Source organism: Rosa chinensis, chromosome 2, assembly GCF_002994745.2.
Source record: "Rosa chinensis cultivar Old Blush chromosome 2, RchiOBHm-V2, whole genome shotgun sequence".
Taxonomy (NCBI): Eukaryota; Viridiplantae; Streptophyta; class Magnoliopsida; order Rosales; family Rosaceae; genus Rosa; species Rosa chinensis.
Window position 1 is genome coordinate 88,099,386 of NC_037089.1, and position 16,506 is coordinate 88,115,891.

Sequence of the window (16,506 nt, forward strand, 5' to 3'; positions counted from 1 at the left end):
TGTTGAGGAAAGGTGAGTACAGACAATGAACTAGTCATAGGAGACTCAGAGCCAAGAAATGGACACTTTCGCTACTTGTAGTCACAAGGACTACAGAGTAGTTGGCCGGTTCTCGAAAGATGACGAACCGGGACGGTCACTGATTTGTTTTATTTTAGTGGGCAGGTAAGTATCTCGGAGCTCCAAGTTGTGTGAAGCATGCTACATATGTTTTATAAAAGATAACAAATGTTTGTGGTTGTCTTTTTCTTAAAGCATTATTCGATAAACGTGCACATTATTATGTAGTAAATATTTTCAAGTTTATTATTTTTCATACCTAACATGGTTGGGTCGGCCCCTACTGGGCATGCGAGAATGAAAGCTCACCCCTATAATAGTGTGCAGGTTTCGAGCATGTGGTCGGGAAGCGTACATGGGGGAGGCATATAGTCTAGCTTGGCGCATTTCTCTTAAACTTTATCAAAAGAAGTTTTGGTCCTTAATCGGACTTTGAAGTCACTTATTTATTTACTTTTTATTTGTTTCCTATTCATTTATTTACAAAATTTCGAGAGACCCGCAACCCTGGAGCGCGTCTCTCATACTTGTATTTACTTAGTGATTTGTTATTTCCCAAATTGGGCTCCTATTGTAAGCCCAAATCCTTTCTTGGACCAAGTATTCTAGCAATAGGAGCCCACTTTAAATTCTGCCTTTGAAAATATGTTGTTCGGTTGCTAGAATACTTGGTCCAAGAAAGTGTTTTGTAAACCAACAGTCTGAACAAAAAAGGCCTTGCGATTTTGGATTGATGAGTTATCGGGATGTCATTCTTGATATGTTGGTTTCTCATTGGCTCGGAGTCGCGGCGTTGTGGGACCCCTCTCTCGGGTCACCACATTTTTTCTTTAAATATCTGAAAGACTAGAAATTATGTTAATTTAGGGAATAATTGTAATATGTCGCTGTCGTGTTTGGTCAAGAGTAGGAGATGATAGGTACTCTCGGCAGAAAACCAGAAACAATCATGAACCAAAGCTTCACGAATTGCTGAATTTGAGGGAATTAAAGCCGGCCAGTGGCAAGTATGTGAATAATCTTGTATGGATCTTTTATTACTTACATGTTAGCAAGGAAAAGAAGAACAACCATGGGTACGTAAAGAACTTTGGACTAACATATCTCTAGATCAACAAGATTGAGCCGGCCAATGCCAGCAGTTCATTCAGGAAACGTAGGTCGGAATTGAGCTAAACACAATTTAATTAACTAATTACGCAGTTTAAAGATAACAAAGTCAATTATTTCATGTTGGCTGGTTCTAGTTGGATCTCTAAATTTGCTATTTGGACCTCTTATACTTAGTACACCTCTAATTTACTTTTTAGAATACTTGAAAAGCTAAGTAGACCTCCTTATTTTTACCAAAACACCTTTGAATATGAGATACAATCATTTGTTACTCTACTTTTTATCTCTATCTTCAACCATGAGAAGAAGAATGAATCAAAATCACATGATGTCACGCCCCGAATTTCGAATAAAGAAATTCAAATCCGAAACGCGATAACTTAACCAACTTTCCGAAAATGCAAAGAAACTTTTTCCATTTAATCTAATCCAATAACAATAATCCAAAAGCAAAATCTTAATAAAGATTCAAACACTCGAGTCGAACGTTATATTAACAAATGTTTACAAAACCTAGATGAAATGAATTACGAATGTAAACGCTCACTATGAGCATAATACAAACAGCAGTTAATAACAGAAATAGGTTAAGAACCTAAACTGCTGCAACTACTCCTCAAACTCAACCCTAGTGGTCCTAACCTGCAGGAATAACAGTTACACCATGGAATAGTGCACCGGGATTGCAAACAACAAATCCGGTAAGCTTTTGCAAGCTCGTATGAGTAAACTCAATTAAAATAACTCTCGTCACGCATACTTATAATTTCTCAATTTGTGAGATAAATTAAAGCAACAACATTTAACTCTACAAAACACAACCAAACATACAATCACACTAGGTGGAAATTAGTAATCCCTGCATAGAAAATTAGTTCAGGAGATCACCTAAAATCACACAACAGAATTCATAATAATCCAAATCCCACGTATAAATTAAAGAAAGAACACCAGAAACATTCTCCGAAAATTACGTACTCATGATGCAGTAACACAGTTACCACCATATATGACCGCACGAATACAACAGACTACGTACTCATGATGCAGTAACTCAGTTACCACCAGGACCGCACGCATACAACAGACTACGTACTCATGATGCAGTAACCCAGCTATCACCATGACCGCACGAATGCAAACAGACTAGAGCTCCACTGAATAGTAACCTGTCACCTCGGCTGAGGTTCAGCCTTACGATATTTTTGCACCCAGGTTACCACTGTAACCTACAAACTTCATACCCTTCAACCCTCGGAACAAGATATTTAAAGAAACCTCTCACGACTCACAATTGTCACACCATAACTTCAAATCACTCTTTCAACAATATAAATCATCAAATCACTACTAGAATTCTGTTCATTTACATCAGTCCAGAACCGATGTAAAACTAAATTCTGACCGATTTCTTTGTGGCTGATGTAAAAGATCCAGACATCACTTTAAGCACGTCACAGACCGATGTCCCAGATAACGACCAACATCGCTTCTTAAACACAAATCGATGTATAATCGTTACAATCATCATAATTTTGTATGTTAACTATATTTAATTCTTCATATTTTCACATTTTATGCTTAATAAAGTATATCTCGAACAATATCTAAGTGAACATTTAAATCGATTACAATTTCAGAAATGATGTCTGGAACCCTTCTAGACATCGCTTGTTGTTTCTAAAACCGACGTGTTGTTTCATTATATACATCGCTTTTGTTTTATAAAACCAATGTTCTTTGTTTAATGATACATCAGTTTACTTTATGGTAGGTGATTTGTGCGTTGACAATAGATTACGTTTTGGTATTTAGAAATCGATGTGCACTGGTTTTGGGTACATCAGTTCTGTGTACACAATTCGATATATTGATAACATAAGACATCGATTTTCATTTTGGTACTGATTTCTAATCTCTCAACTGACATCGTTTTCCTTGGCATTACTACTTTGTTATGCTTTTATATACTTCACTTCATTTTGACAAGCATAATGTGCAAAGTTTGCATCTAGCTGCTGTTTGCATTTCCATTCCCATCATCCAAAAATTGAGGCTTTCCATTAATTTCTTTTCAAATTCATGATTCAACATAATTCACAAAATAAAACCTCAAAACTTACAAAGGCTAGCCAGAGACATTTGATCCAGCTTTAGAATTCTTATCTGTAGCCACTTTAGTAAATCCTATTGGAAATATTTCAGTGTTTGGAGCAACAACACAATACTCAAGAAGGACCAGTCTCAATAACCTTGAACTCGACACTCCTCATTCCTCCTCTCACAATCAAGAGATCACCCTTCCTCACTTGGGTGTAGGCCTCCAGGAAATAAGCTGCAACATATCAGAAGAGTACGTAAAGTATAATCAATTAGCAACTTCTGGTCTCTGCCTACTGAATGAAGTATAATCATGAAGAAATAAGTGCAAAAAGGAAGCTAAAGTAAACCTGAGCACTGAAAGACTTAAGGGGGTCCTTATCTTCCTTGAATTTTTTCTTGAATCCACAGAGACCAAGGTTGGCAAGCTTTACTCTCTTGCTGGCTTCTTTAGTTGTTGCATTCAACAGAAAATCAGGCACAAGGTAACTCCTTCACAGTGGTTGATAATAAAATCAATATCAATAATTTGAGGTTAAAACATGGTGACATATGCCAAACTAATAGTAATAAATGAACTTCATATATATATATATATATATATATATATATATATATATATCTTCAATAACTATAGAAAAGTCAAACTAACAGAACATATGCCTAAGATTAAAAGTAGACAGGTATCATATGCTTACCTGTCAAAGAAGCAAATCCACTCCCATCGTCAATTTCAACAACCTGTGTCAGTAGACAAAGACATGTAAGTTGACAGGTACAATCAACCTCACATTGAAGACCAATCAAATAGACTGATAATTAATAAGCCAGGTTACAAATGTATTTGTACAAATGTTCTGCAACACTGACTTCATTTATATATTTGTACAGGAGCAAAAACATATATATAACAATCTTTAAAAGAAACTCTAGACAATAGAAGCATGTAGCCGATAGGAAACACAAAGGTCATGCATGTTGATCTAGTCATATATTTGCAGGTACCTAATGATCTGATGTGCGCGCCCTTGATACCTATTAGACTTAATCATATATTCGTACCTAATATTGGAATCCCCTCAAGTCCTCCACTAAGTGGGATTCAGAGTCAATAATGCTCAATCTGCAACCAAAATATTTAATTAACAACAGCAACCTAAGTATATATGTTTTTCATCTTTAAAAGCACTAAATAGTATTTATAAGGACACAAGACATCCAGTGGTAGAATTAATTCCATTACTATTAAGATCCTGGCAAAGAATTAATTCCATTACTATTAAGATCCTGGCAAAGGATAACAACCTGAATCAGAGTGATTGCTGTCAACACTAACCCCTTGGGCTTAAAACCTTCTGCATACAAACTCCAATAACAAAAGCACTTCAAGTTGAGATAACATAGATTGTGTTTTCAGTCTATTTCACTTAACAAAGTGGAAGATTACAGAGCATCTATGACTCTACTTTGCATATCATTAGAAACTTTATACCAAACTGCATTGTAAGAGGGAATTGAGACATTGCAGTACTGTTTTTCTTTAGTATCATAAAATGGCCTAGCACTAATTTGATTATGACAAACCACAAGTAACTGATAATTTAGGAAAAAACCACTGCAATCAGAAGTACTTTATAATACAGCGCATAATTTGATTACGATAAACCATGAATAACTGATAATCCAGAAAGAACCATAGTAATAAATACATAGGTATTTCTAACATCATAACTTACATGACAATAGCAGCATAATATGTATGGGATACATATATATTCCATCCTCATGAACAAGCTAAAGTCTCCATGTAAGGAAAAATAATATCCTCTCTCATTTCCATGCTAACGATGCGGGTTCGTTTCCAGCCTGCTACCCGGTTTTACTTTATCGTTATAATCTTTAATATTCAAAAAATGAAATATTTTTTATATATTAAAATATGAAATAAAAAAATTGAATGAATCGAATTAATGTAATGCATCATTGACTTGAATACTAAATTTGATTACGACAAACCATGAATAACTAATAATCCAGAAACAACCATTATAATAAATAGATAGGTATTTCTAATAGAAAGCATTACTTAGATGGCAATAGCAGCATAATATGTATGGGATACCTATAGATTCCATCCTCACAAACAAGCTAAAGTGTCCAGCAGTCCATGTAAGGAATACATGTAAATTGAAGACCAATCAAATTGACTGATAATTAATAAGCCTTCGCACTCACATTGTGACTTGTTGTCTGAAAGTTAGCCCACAGCGTGAATAAGATCGATGGACATTGTTCCATGGCCCACCATTCCTCCATATAAACTGGAAACCAGCAACAGACCACAGATCAATATAAACCCTTATAAGAAAATATTCAATTTGCTTGGAATAAAGGAGCTAGCTCACATTGGCCAAGGCTTGCAGTTTCTCTGAATTTGGGGAGGTTTCATTTCTTGAATTTGCACTTTACCTATAAAGAAAATAAAACATAAACAATCGAGATAAAATAGAAGTCAGTTACTAACCATTTCTATATCTTTCAGCAGCAGGAAGAGATGTATTGTATGAGCATAACTGAGCCAACGAAAATCCTACCATAACCGATAATGCATGCGTCAATTTCTTTTACACTTAATGACACAGATAATTAAGACTTATACATTGAGATATATTGTTCTCTTCCTCCCTGAATCAAAACCCAATAATTCCTCAATAAGCTCTTGTCAAATCAGAACTCCAGGTACTTTCAACAACAACAATAAAAGAACAAAGTAAGACCATATATTTTCAAATGGCCAAAGACTTTAGCTGAAAGACTAACCAAAAATAAAACTGAAATTAGCAAGCAACTCACCTCAAAGCAGTCCAATCAATTACTGAGATCTCACACTCCAACATAAAGAAAACCCCTAAAAAATCAAAACCCCAAGCAGTTCAAAACCAACTTAAACAGAAAACAAAATCAAAACCAAAACCCATATAAAGGACAAATCGGATGTCGACCAAGACAAACCCAAACTGAATCATCTTTCTCTCTTACTCACTTTCAGTCCAACACTACTCCAACCCGAGCATCAAAGATAAAGAAACAAAAAAGATCAGTAATTCGAACACCAGATTAAAGAAGGAAGAGGAAGTCACCGAAGATTACCTTTTGGGCAGAAGGGAGGAAGAGAGAAACCAAAAGCTCCCTATTCACAAACCAACTACCAGATTTCAATCCTTCATGGGCTCTGGACTGTTTGTGATTCTTTCTTCAACTCAAATCAACCAATAAATACAAGATGAGAGGCTGAAGTCCATCAGTAAATATAGAATTGAACACAATAAATCAAGCCACAAGCAAAGAAAGGCTAGGAGGACAAATCATGAATTAAAAGTGCAAAATGATAGTTTCTCAAAAGAAAAATCCGGATAAAGGCATAAATCCAATGAAAGCTAGATCCTGTTCAGATCAAGATCCAATCATAATATTCAGAATTATGGCCTACATATGTGTAAAGAACCGATACAACCTATAGGGATAAATCCATACACATATGAAACAGATCTACTGATAGAACTTGAAACAAATTAATGAGAGATCTGGAGAAAAATGGACCTGCATATTGCACTTGACGAGGTCAAGATAAGTACAGCCATGAGAGTAAGACACAGCTGTGGATTCCTCCTGCAGTACAAGCAGCATAAAAGACCGGCGAGTACATCTCGATCTTCTTGGACGGCTCGCTCGGAGACGGAATGACCAACCCCTTGGTCTGCGAGATTGCCTCTCCATTCGTGTTGAAGCTGGCGCTAGGGCTGGCGTGAAGCATCTTCTCAAGCCCAAAAGTTTTGGCGGAGGAGAGGAAGATAGCGGGAGAGGAAGGAGGATGGGGCTAGGGCTTCGCGGAAAGAGGAGAGTGTGAAATTGGAAGATAAAGCGAGCGAAGGTAAAAGTGGAAAAACTGACCAAGTATGGGGGGAATGAAAATTTTGTCCCCCGTGTACGAAATTTTTTAACTTAGTCTTTCCGCGTTTTTCAAAATTTTGGAATCAAAATATAGACATCGGTCAACAATAATAACCGATGTTAATTATGTAAATAGAAATCGGTATTTTCATAAAACGATGTTAGATTACTTTTTTACATCGTGGGCAAGTCTGACCGATTTAAAACATGCGATGTAAATGAACAGATTTCTAGTAGTGAATATACCTTCGGCATGAGTAAATGTTCAATTCAATAACATGAATGAAATCACCACAAGTCTACATATCACAATGCCACACCATCCATATATATATATATATATATATATATATATATTTACGTGGATCTAAATCCCAAAAATTTCAAAAATCTCGTTTTCCTCCCCTGAAACTCTCTCTTGATCATCATGTAGGACTTGTACATGTTTTTGGTCTATGGATCTAGTGTCAAAGTAGTGATGAAGGTGAGGGTATCGGATGCCATAACCTTGGTCTATGGTCTACGATTGAGTAAGTGTGTCGGATGCCATAACTCTAGGCGGGTGACGAGAGGAGTGTATCGGATGCCATAACCCTAGGCGGGTGATGGGCTATAATTGAGGCGAGTCGGATGCCATAACCGTAAGTGGTGACGGGCTACGATTGAGGCGAGTGTATCGGATGCCATAACCCTAAGCGGGTGACGGGCTATGATTGAGGCGAGTCATATGCCATAACCATAAGCGGTGACAGGTGATAGGAGCATTTTAATGCGACATTTTAACTGCATTTCCCTACATTTCTTACGTTATTTCCTTATTAAAATCCTGTTTAGGAAAGTTTCCATTCTTTGATTGGGAAAGTTCCTATTTGTAGAAAGTTTATATTTTTGTAGTTTCTATTTATCATTTTTAGTAAGTTGCCATTTTTCATTTTAGGAAAGTTTCTATTTTTCTTATTAGTTTCTATTTTTAGGACCTCCAAGCAAGTGGAAAATCTTGAGGAGGAAAATCAAAGTTGCAACCAAGTGGAAAATCTTGAGGAGGAAAATCAAAGTTGCAACTAAGTGGAAAATCTTGAGGAGGAAAATCAAAGTTGCAACCAAGTGGAAAATCTTGAGGAGGAAAATCAAAGTTGCAAGCAAGTGGAAAATCTTGAGGAGGAAAATCAAAGTTGCAACCAAGTGGAAAATCTTGAGGAGGAAAATCAATTCAAGTTGAACAAGTGGGAAGATATTTTTTACAAATTTGTCTAACATATCTAGCCCTTCATTTATGTTCATCTCCACCCTCCATTCATCATTTTTTGGGCTATAAATACACTTCTCCTCTCACTCTCATAACACCAATTCCTTCATCCATTTCATCTTCTTGTCTCACCATTTCCTCTCCATTTTCCTTAGTCACCAATTCCTTCATCCATCTCATCTTCTTTGTCTCACCATTTCCTCTCCATTTTCCTTAGTCACCATTTCCTATACACAATTCCTTCATCCATCTCATCTTCTTTGTCTCTCCATTTCCTTTCCATTTTCTCTCCATCCTCTAGTGCATTCAACGTTTCAAGCAAGGGAGAAGAAGAAGAAGAAGAAGGAGCCGTGAGCATCATCATCCATCCTCCACCTTGAAGCTTGCTTTCGAGATTCAAGAATCCATAACGTTTCATCCTTCATCCCCATCTCCATCTCACGGTGTAATTCAACCTCTTTCTTTGTAATCTTGCTTAGTTTCGTGAGAATTGTTTTTAGTTAACATTTATGTTTGAACAAGGTTTATATTCTGAAATTTTATGATTGAATAAAGAATTTCGATTCTTATGCTGTGATTCCAAAGTTGCTTATGTGTGATTGTTCGATTGAATTTGCTTGATAGAAAACTTTTATATGTTTATCTTATTTGGGTCGACACTTATAGGATTTGCATGTAATTGGTGCTAGGTTTAAGAACATGAAATCGACTTTTCGTTTTGTGTAAACTTGAATCAAAGTAGTAAAGGTTTTGGACAAAAATCGAATTCAATTGAAGAGGATTGCAATTAGGTGAACTTATTTCATACTAAGTTGTACACTTGAGTTGATAGCCTTTCTTTATGTGTAATGCGTTAAACATGACATGATTGACTAGCTTTCTAGGGTTTGATTGCATGTTTAATAGGATTAATCTAGGTGCTTTCGCTTAGATTAATTAGCATTGAAAAGTAAAATATGGGAAATCGTTTGCTTTCGAATGTTTCACATGATCAACTCCTTTCTCATGACTTGGAAGAACAATTATAGGGTTTGAATCGAATTTGATTACATGGAATTGATTTTGATCTTTGTTCCTTGCGTTCCACCCTTGTATATATGTTTTTACGTTTTCTTTATTTTATTTATTTTAATTTTAATTTTAAGAATCCTAATCCCCCCCCCTTTTTTGTGTTTACTTGTATATATTTATTCTTTATTTTATTTTTGTAAATAATACTTTATTATTTTAATTCTTTATTTGTTTATTCAATTGTATATATTTATATTCTTTATTTTATTTCTGTAAATAATATTTTTCTTTATTTGTTACACAATTACAGGTGTACCCTCAATCCCCGGAATAGAACGATCCCTATTTGCTTATACTACTAACGATATTTCAGGGTTAAATTATGCGCTTGCTAAATGCGCGTCAACAGGCTACGATTGAGGCAAGTGTATTGGATGTCATAACTCTAGGCAGTGACGGGCTATGATTGAGGTGAGTGTAGCGGATGCCATAACCGTAAACGGTGACGGGCTACGATTGAGGTGATGTATGTTACCTTTGAGAGGTAACGATGTCGAGTTTTGAAACGAGTTATTTTGTGAGATTTTGTATTCGGAGTTGAAGGGTGAAGTCTTGGTTTTAGCATGAGTTGTTGATTTCTTTAATTAATTTCCTTTTTCATTTCTATTGTTTGGTTTCTTTATTTCTTTTTCTTTTTCTCTTCTATTGTTGATTTTTAAGTAATCTCCTGAACTAAACTATATGCAAGAATTACTATAATTTCTATTGATTGATTTTAATGTAGTCTCCTGAATTAAATTTTATGCAAGGATTACTATGATTTCTATTTTTGAATTGTGTGCTTTTTGGGTGATCTCCTGAACTAAATTTCTACGCAGGGATTACTAATTTTTACCAAGTGTGATTGAATGTTTGGTTATGTTTTGTGGAGTTAAATGTTGTTGCTTTAATTTATCTCACGAGTTGAGAAATCATAAGCATGCGTGACGTGAGTCATTTTAATTGGGTTTACTCACACGAGCTTGCAAAAGCTTACCGGCATTGTTGTTTCAACCCGGTGCACTATTCCATGGTGTAGGGGTTATTGTGCAGGTTAGAGTATCGAGTGATCGTCATCGAAGCTGAGGTGTACTTTTGATAGCGTGGACGTCGACGGGTACTCTTAGTTTTAAGTCTTCCGTTGTGTAGTGAGTTAATTGTGGTGGGTGTGTTTACTTATTGAATTGTCATTCAATTTAATTTGTAAACTATCTGTAATGTAATATGTGACTCTAAAGAACGAGTCCGTATTTGACGTTGGTGAGCTCGGTTTATTTTATCGCTTAATTTAAATGAAGAATTTTCTATGTTTTTTGTGCTTGTTAAGTTTCACGTTTCGGATTTGAATTTATTTATTCAAAATTTGGGGCGTGACACATGATATTTCTCTCTTATGAGTATGTCTCTCCTCCACCAAAATTAATCAGAAGGTTGGTTCGTGATCTTGATATATTGCTAGAATCCCTTTGGGTTGGAAGATTGAGTAATAACTATATCATAATATTCAATTAATTTAGTTTAAGAAAATTTCAAATCAGATTGTTTTGAATTTACTTTTATATTAAATGATGGGTCGTGTATAGAAATTATTATTTTTACTTAATTGTTTTAGGTAAATTATAAAACTATATGGCAATATAAGGAAATTCCGGAAAAAAAAAAAAAAAAAAAACTTAATTGAATGTTATATTTGAGGAGGTAAGAAGAGTAATTTTTGTTTGACAAAGTGGTGTTAGCTCAGTGGTTACAGCACCCACTACCTATGTACGAAGTCATGAGTTCGAGTCACTATGAGGGCAAGAGTGAAACACTTTGATCCTCGTTTAAAAAGAAAAAGAAAATATTTTTTTTTTGGTTCATTTTTCTCATTTCATCCTTATATTTGTCTTTTGAGATAACTTGACAAAATCTATTAATAATTGAAAACAATTGGAGGTCCAACTAAGTCACTTTCATGTTTCTAAAATTAATATTAAAAAAAAAAAAAATGATGATAATTTTTTATTTTTTTTTGGGTCAAATGATGATAATGTGGAAACATAAAATTATGGGCATCCACGATGATAGCGAATCTCAAGGCACGTACCATGCCAGCTCCAAGAGAGAGACCAGACTAAGATCTATGGAAGAACGTATTTTATTATGTTTTGTTTCTTTCAAGTTTTCAGGGACCAAATTGAATTCAGAAATAATGGACGAAATCGATGTGTTTCTCTCTCGAACACGCACATAGATGTATGGTGTTCTTCAAAGTCTGTTCTTTTTTGTAAGCCAAGTCATGTTCAAATAAGTTTCAACTTCAACCAGAGAGTCTGTAGTCTGAACTCTCTGTCAATCTTAACCCCATGCTAATTGGAATTCATTAATGAATATTAATTTGAAGGAACCACAAATTAAGCATACACATAAAAGAAAGAGCCCACTAGTCCTATAGCAGCAGAGACTAGAGTACCAAAAGCAAGATTAATTGGACTTTCAATTTTGGCCTTATTCTAAGTCCAGCTGCATCACTAGTAGTGGTACTACACGGTTGCCAAAATATGCAAAGACCGTCAAACCAAGTAAAATTAAAGCAGATGCCATTTGCATTTGCATTTCTATAGGCAAGGAAGGAGTTCCAACTTCCCGGTCATAAGAAGAACAGGATCGGATCGGTGGAGTTGGAATTGCTTCCATGTATGCTTTGTGCTTCCCCAGCTAGCTACCTCATTATATAGCTACCTAAATGGGTTCACTTTGTTCCTTCTCCTAGCTTCGGTTAAGCTAGCTAGCTAGCTAATAATTAACCAGAGAAAATAGTAGTCAAGTTTGTGATGAACGGAGGAGGAGGAGTGCAGATGCTGCCAGTTGGCTACCGGTTTGATCCGACGGATGAGGAGCTTGTGGTTCACTACTTGAGGAGAAAGGTCCATGGCCTCCCACTGCCGGCTTCCATCATTCCCGACTATAACAACAACTACTACTTTGATCATCCCTCCCACCTGCCAATGCCTCCAGGTATTTAATTATTTAGCTTTGGTTCTGGGCATTCATTCAAATTAATTAAGCAAATTAGTATGAGAAATCAAGTTTGAATTTGGGGGAAATTAAGTGCTTGAAGATCATATATAAAGGAGACATTTGATCAATTAGATATCTGTGTGCATTCCGCAGGCGAGACCATGCAAAAGAGGTACTTCTTCTACAATAGTGAATATAATGATGAAAAAAGTAAGAAGAACAACAACCGCAGTAACTATAAGAGGGCTGCTGCTGCTGCTGGTTGTGGTTCTTGGAGGTCTATTGGGAAAGAGAAGCAAATTGTTGCTACTACTCATTCTGATCATCAAAGCAGCTGCAGCCAAGCTCAATTAGCTGTCCTTGGGGTGAGGAAAACCTTGGTTTTCTGCGGCAGCCACAGGAAGAAGGAGACTAACCACCACTACCACTACCAACATCAATATGGAAGCCTCAGTAGTAGCCCTCGATGGTTCATGCATGAATATAACCTTCTTGGTTCTGAGGTGTTGGGAAACAGCTGGATTCTGTGTAGTGTATTTCAGAAGAGGAGAAAGCCTGCGAGCAAGAAAAGAGGTCGGACCTCAACTTTGGATATTACAGGATCAGGCTATCTTCCCAAACCTTCCAATTCATGTTCGAGTGAAATCACTACTCACGATCAGGAGGTCTTTTCCAAATGTTATTAGTTAGGATGAGCTAGCTCATGATGGATGATGATGATCAGAAGGAAAACAACTTTAGTTAATGGGAAAGAGCTAGCCAAAAAAAGGCTTTTCAGTTTTCATGCATCTAGCCTTTAGTTAAATTGACCGGATCGCCATGCTAATTATGAGAGTTAGATTGTGTTCTTGGAACAAATCCAAAATACCAGTTGGTTTCATAATTAACAATTTCTCTCTCTCTATTGGTCACCGTAACTTTTTGGCAGTTTCTTTCTGTTCTTTTATAAAATGGGGCTTAGATTTTTAGGCAAAAGATGATCTTAAATTAGAAAGGGGCAAATGTCGGGTGACTTTTGGATGTACTATAATAACGTCTTACTCTCATTAATTTGATAGCATGTGCTAGCTGCTAGCTCGAACATTTGCCACTCTTCTTCTTCTTATTTTTCTCAAAAAACCAAAAAACAAAAAAAAAAAATCATTTGCCACATTTAATTTAAGATCAGAGGCCCAAATGAGTGATAAGAGGGGGAATGGGCCGAATGGCTGGAATGGTTATCGTAGCCCTAGAGACACTGATGGGCTTTGTTCATTGGTAATTTGTACCCCATAAATGGGTACTATCTAACAAATTTGTTTCGGAAGTTGATGGAAATCGAAGTCAATGATCTTCGATAATCAATCTATATTGCTGACATAGATATCACGGACTAGATTTCCGTAGTGAATCTAAAAATTACAAATTAAGACAATAAGGCCATTAATGCAGGAAGTTAGCAACGCGTACGGCTCTAAAAAAAGGGTTGGCTCTAATTAGTGTTGTGAATACGTGCGCAATGCTAATTATATCATCCGCAAACCTCGTTGGTTCCTTCATTTCAATTTCTAGCTAGCTAGCTAGCTAGCTTTGTATTTGCTTATCTTGTTCAGAAATTTAAAAATTTGAATTAGGATCGTGATTGAGACCGTAATCTAAAGTCATTAGTTCTGGTTCTGGGCAGTCGATCGGACTAATGATCGCTGTCCCAGGTGCCAGTACGTAGCCCTGCTCCATCTATCATCATTTTGATCGATCTGATCTGTTCTGTTCTTGTTCGATCATGTCTCTCCTCCTCCATCTATAGAGGCTATATAAGTTCAAGTTGGACCGAAGCCACAGGTTATTATAGCCAAAATGGGTTGTGGCATTTCCAGGTTTGGACGGAATTATGTGGGTGCAGATGACCAAAGTCCCGCTTCTGAAAGTAAGCCCCAGCCGCAGCAGGTGGTTGATTCCGTAAACGGCGTGAAGGAGAAAGAAAGTTCACCATCACCTTCACCGTCATCGGCACCCGCACTGGGATTAGAAAGACCAGAGATTGAGAGGATCAAATTAGACCGACCCAAAAGTAAGGAGGGTGCAGACAACAACGACAACAACAAACATGGTCATGAACAGCGGGATGATAGCATCTTTAACTATCCTCGTTCCCCCAGTTTTAGGGAATATTGCACAGACTCTGAAATTCGATTTGGGGTCGACAGCAGCCCGGACAATGATGGTGAGTCTATTAATTAATAGCTAGCCAGCTTATGAACATGCATTTTCATGCAAAGTGGATTGGAAGGTTGGAAAAACCCTAATTCAGTTCAGTGCTTCCAGAAAACATAATGTTCTTCTGGTTTTCTGGTTAGGATAAACAATATTGGGAAGAATGACATAATTGATCAACTGAAAAATCCATGTATATCGTTAAATTGCATTAAGGATTGACCCTCATGCATGCGATCCCTTTAGTTCTCATAAAAAAAGGATTTCTCATGGTTTGTAATCGGAATGAATTAAGTTGATGATGCATTTTAATCTGCAGGTGATGATATTGATACTAGTGGAACAAGTAGGAAAATTTGCAAATCAGCAATGTCATCTCCGACTCCAAATACACGAGACACGGTAACCTAACTAGATATATTAACTTGTTTATACCCACACATTTACCATAATATAGAATGTATGTTGCATGCCCTAATCACGTCTCTGGGTGTACGTAATTGTTTGCTTGATAAACTAGCAGCTGGTGCTACAGCCGGGATCAAACGGTGAATTAGCAACGGAGGCTAAAGATGAGAGCAAAGGAAGAACATCAACGTTGTCAACAACGGGACTAAAAATTAGAAATGTGTTGGGGAACAAATGGGGGCGGAACAGTGGTGCATCAAGAATAAGATCCTACTTTCAAGTATCCAGTTGGCACAGAGCCCCTTTTTTCACTAAATCAGTTGCAAAAGCCGAATGAGCGCGCATGCACGATACGTACTACATACGCTTATACATGCAAGCCAGCACTTAATTAGAGATGATGATCAATTGACAATCTGTTTCTTAATTAATCTCACGTATTCTGCTAATTAATCTTAATTTGTTTCCTTTTTGTTCGTTCCTTTGCCCTGTCCTCTGTATTGGATTAGGTGCATGGGGTCTATTTGTTTTCTTTCCTTTTCTATGTACGTTCTCGTTGTAGCTTTCGTTCCCTTTTTTAACGGGTCTGCTAGCTTGTCTTCATGAAGCTTGCCCTCTTTTTTAAGGTGCAGGCTTTCCGAAGAAAAGAATATATACCTCGTTCTCACACACTACCGTAATCTCACTAGTACTCGATCGATCCATGGATGGACGTCCGAGTACTAATCTCCGCTTTTCATCTAATAATCTCATTAAATAGTAAACCCTCTCCCACTTTACCGTACATGCAGCTAATCTCGATCATTAGTACTCGATCAATCCACTGCTACCAAAACACTAATTATCTGCATATTTAAATATGTGTGAATAGACTTTCTCAATAAAATGTTTTACCTACGGTGCGGTGCACGCACAAATTACTCTTCGGTTGTCTTCAGAGAGGAGGACGCTAATGCTTTATTCACATAATTTTGGGTTAGTGTAAATATTTATTGTGGGCCCCACTATTTATCAACATGCATAATTAAATTTACATCAATATTTGTGAGTCCAAAATGATATTTTAGTATCCTAATAAGTGTGAAATATATTCCTAACTCACACTCTGTGAAAGAGTAATGAAAAAAAAAAAATTGCAAAATCCATCAATTAATTAATAGTGATGGTGTTTATAGAATGAGTGATGGTAAGCCATAGATCCGTTTGCTTCGTGAAATTAACTAGTTATAGTGGCCGCCAAAGCCCAAACCTAATGCTCGATTCGCTTCTCGTTGGAAAATAGTGAAATAGCAGTGAATAATGTTGTAACATAAGTACATAACTATTGAAATCAATAATGTGAATAAAATCAGTGTGGAAAAGTTTTACTAGTAGTGATCCATGGT

General features: G+C 36.5%; 2 protein-coding genes and 1 long non-coding RNA gene across 3 annotated transcripts; 2 read left to right on the forward strand and 1 right to left on the reverse strand.

Moving 5' to 3' along the window:
- Positions 1-3,261: 3,261 nt before the first annotated feature.
- LOC112185422 lies at positions 3,262-5,712 on the reverse strand. Its single transcript, XR_002930266.2, has 7 exons — positions 5,679-5,712; positions 5,509-5,594; positions 5,010-5,139; positions 4,336-4,396; positions 3,972-4,014; positions 3,624-3,765; positions 3,262-3,508 (listed from the first exon to the last, which is right to left on the reverse strand). It is a non-coding gene; the product is annotated as an uncharacterized LOC112185422 (long non-coding RNA).
- A 6,585-nt stretch (positions 5,713-12,297) lies between these two features.
- On the forward strand, positions 12,298-13,441 carry LOC112190558 (NAC domain-containing protein 41). The gene is made up of 2 exons (XM_024329996.2): positions 12,298-12,517; positions 12,674-13,441. The coding sequence occupies exons 1-2, from the start codon at positions 12,334-12,336 to the stop codon at positions 13,204-13,206; spliced, it is 717 nt and encodes a 238-aa protein (XP_024185764.1). The 5' UTR covers positions 12,298-12,333; the 3' UTR covers positions 13,207-13,441.
- Positions 13,442-14,099: 658 nt separating this feature from the next.
- On the forward strand, positions 14,100-15,687 carry LOC121051978. Its single transcript, XM_040515718.1, has 3 exons — positions 14,100-14,723; positions 15,033-15,115; positions 15,237-15,687. Exons 1-3 carry the CDS (start codon positions 14,357-14,359, stop codon positions 15,456-15,458), a joined length of 672 nt encoding a protein of 223 aa, XP_040371652.1. The 5' UTR covers positions 14,100-14,356; the 3' UTR covers positions 15,459-15,687.
- Positions 15,688-16,506: the final 819 nt, after the last annotated feature.

Bases quoted from the DNA above. Each gene is read 5' to 3' on its own strand.
- LOC121051978 (XM_040515718.1), top strand. From the start codon at position 14,357: ATGGGTTGTGGCATTTCCAGGTTTGGACGGAATTATGTGGGTGCAGAT. The intron at 14,724-15,032 runs GTGAGTCTATTA...TTTAATCTGCAG, and splicing joins CAGCAGCCCGGACAATGATG to GTGATGATATTGATACTAGT. The intron at 15,116-15,236 runs GTAACCTAACTA...ATAAACTAGCAG, and splicing joins CTCCAAATACACGAGACACG to CTGGTGCTACAGCCGGGATC.
- LOC112190558 (XM_024329996.2), top strand. From the start codon at position 12,334: ATGAACGGAGGAGGAGGAGTGCAGATGCTGCCAGTTGGCTACCGGTTT. The intron at 12,518-12,673 runs GTATTTAATTAT...TGCATTCCGCAG, and splicing joins CCACCTGCCAATGCCTCCAG to GCGAGACCATGCAAAAGAGG.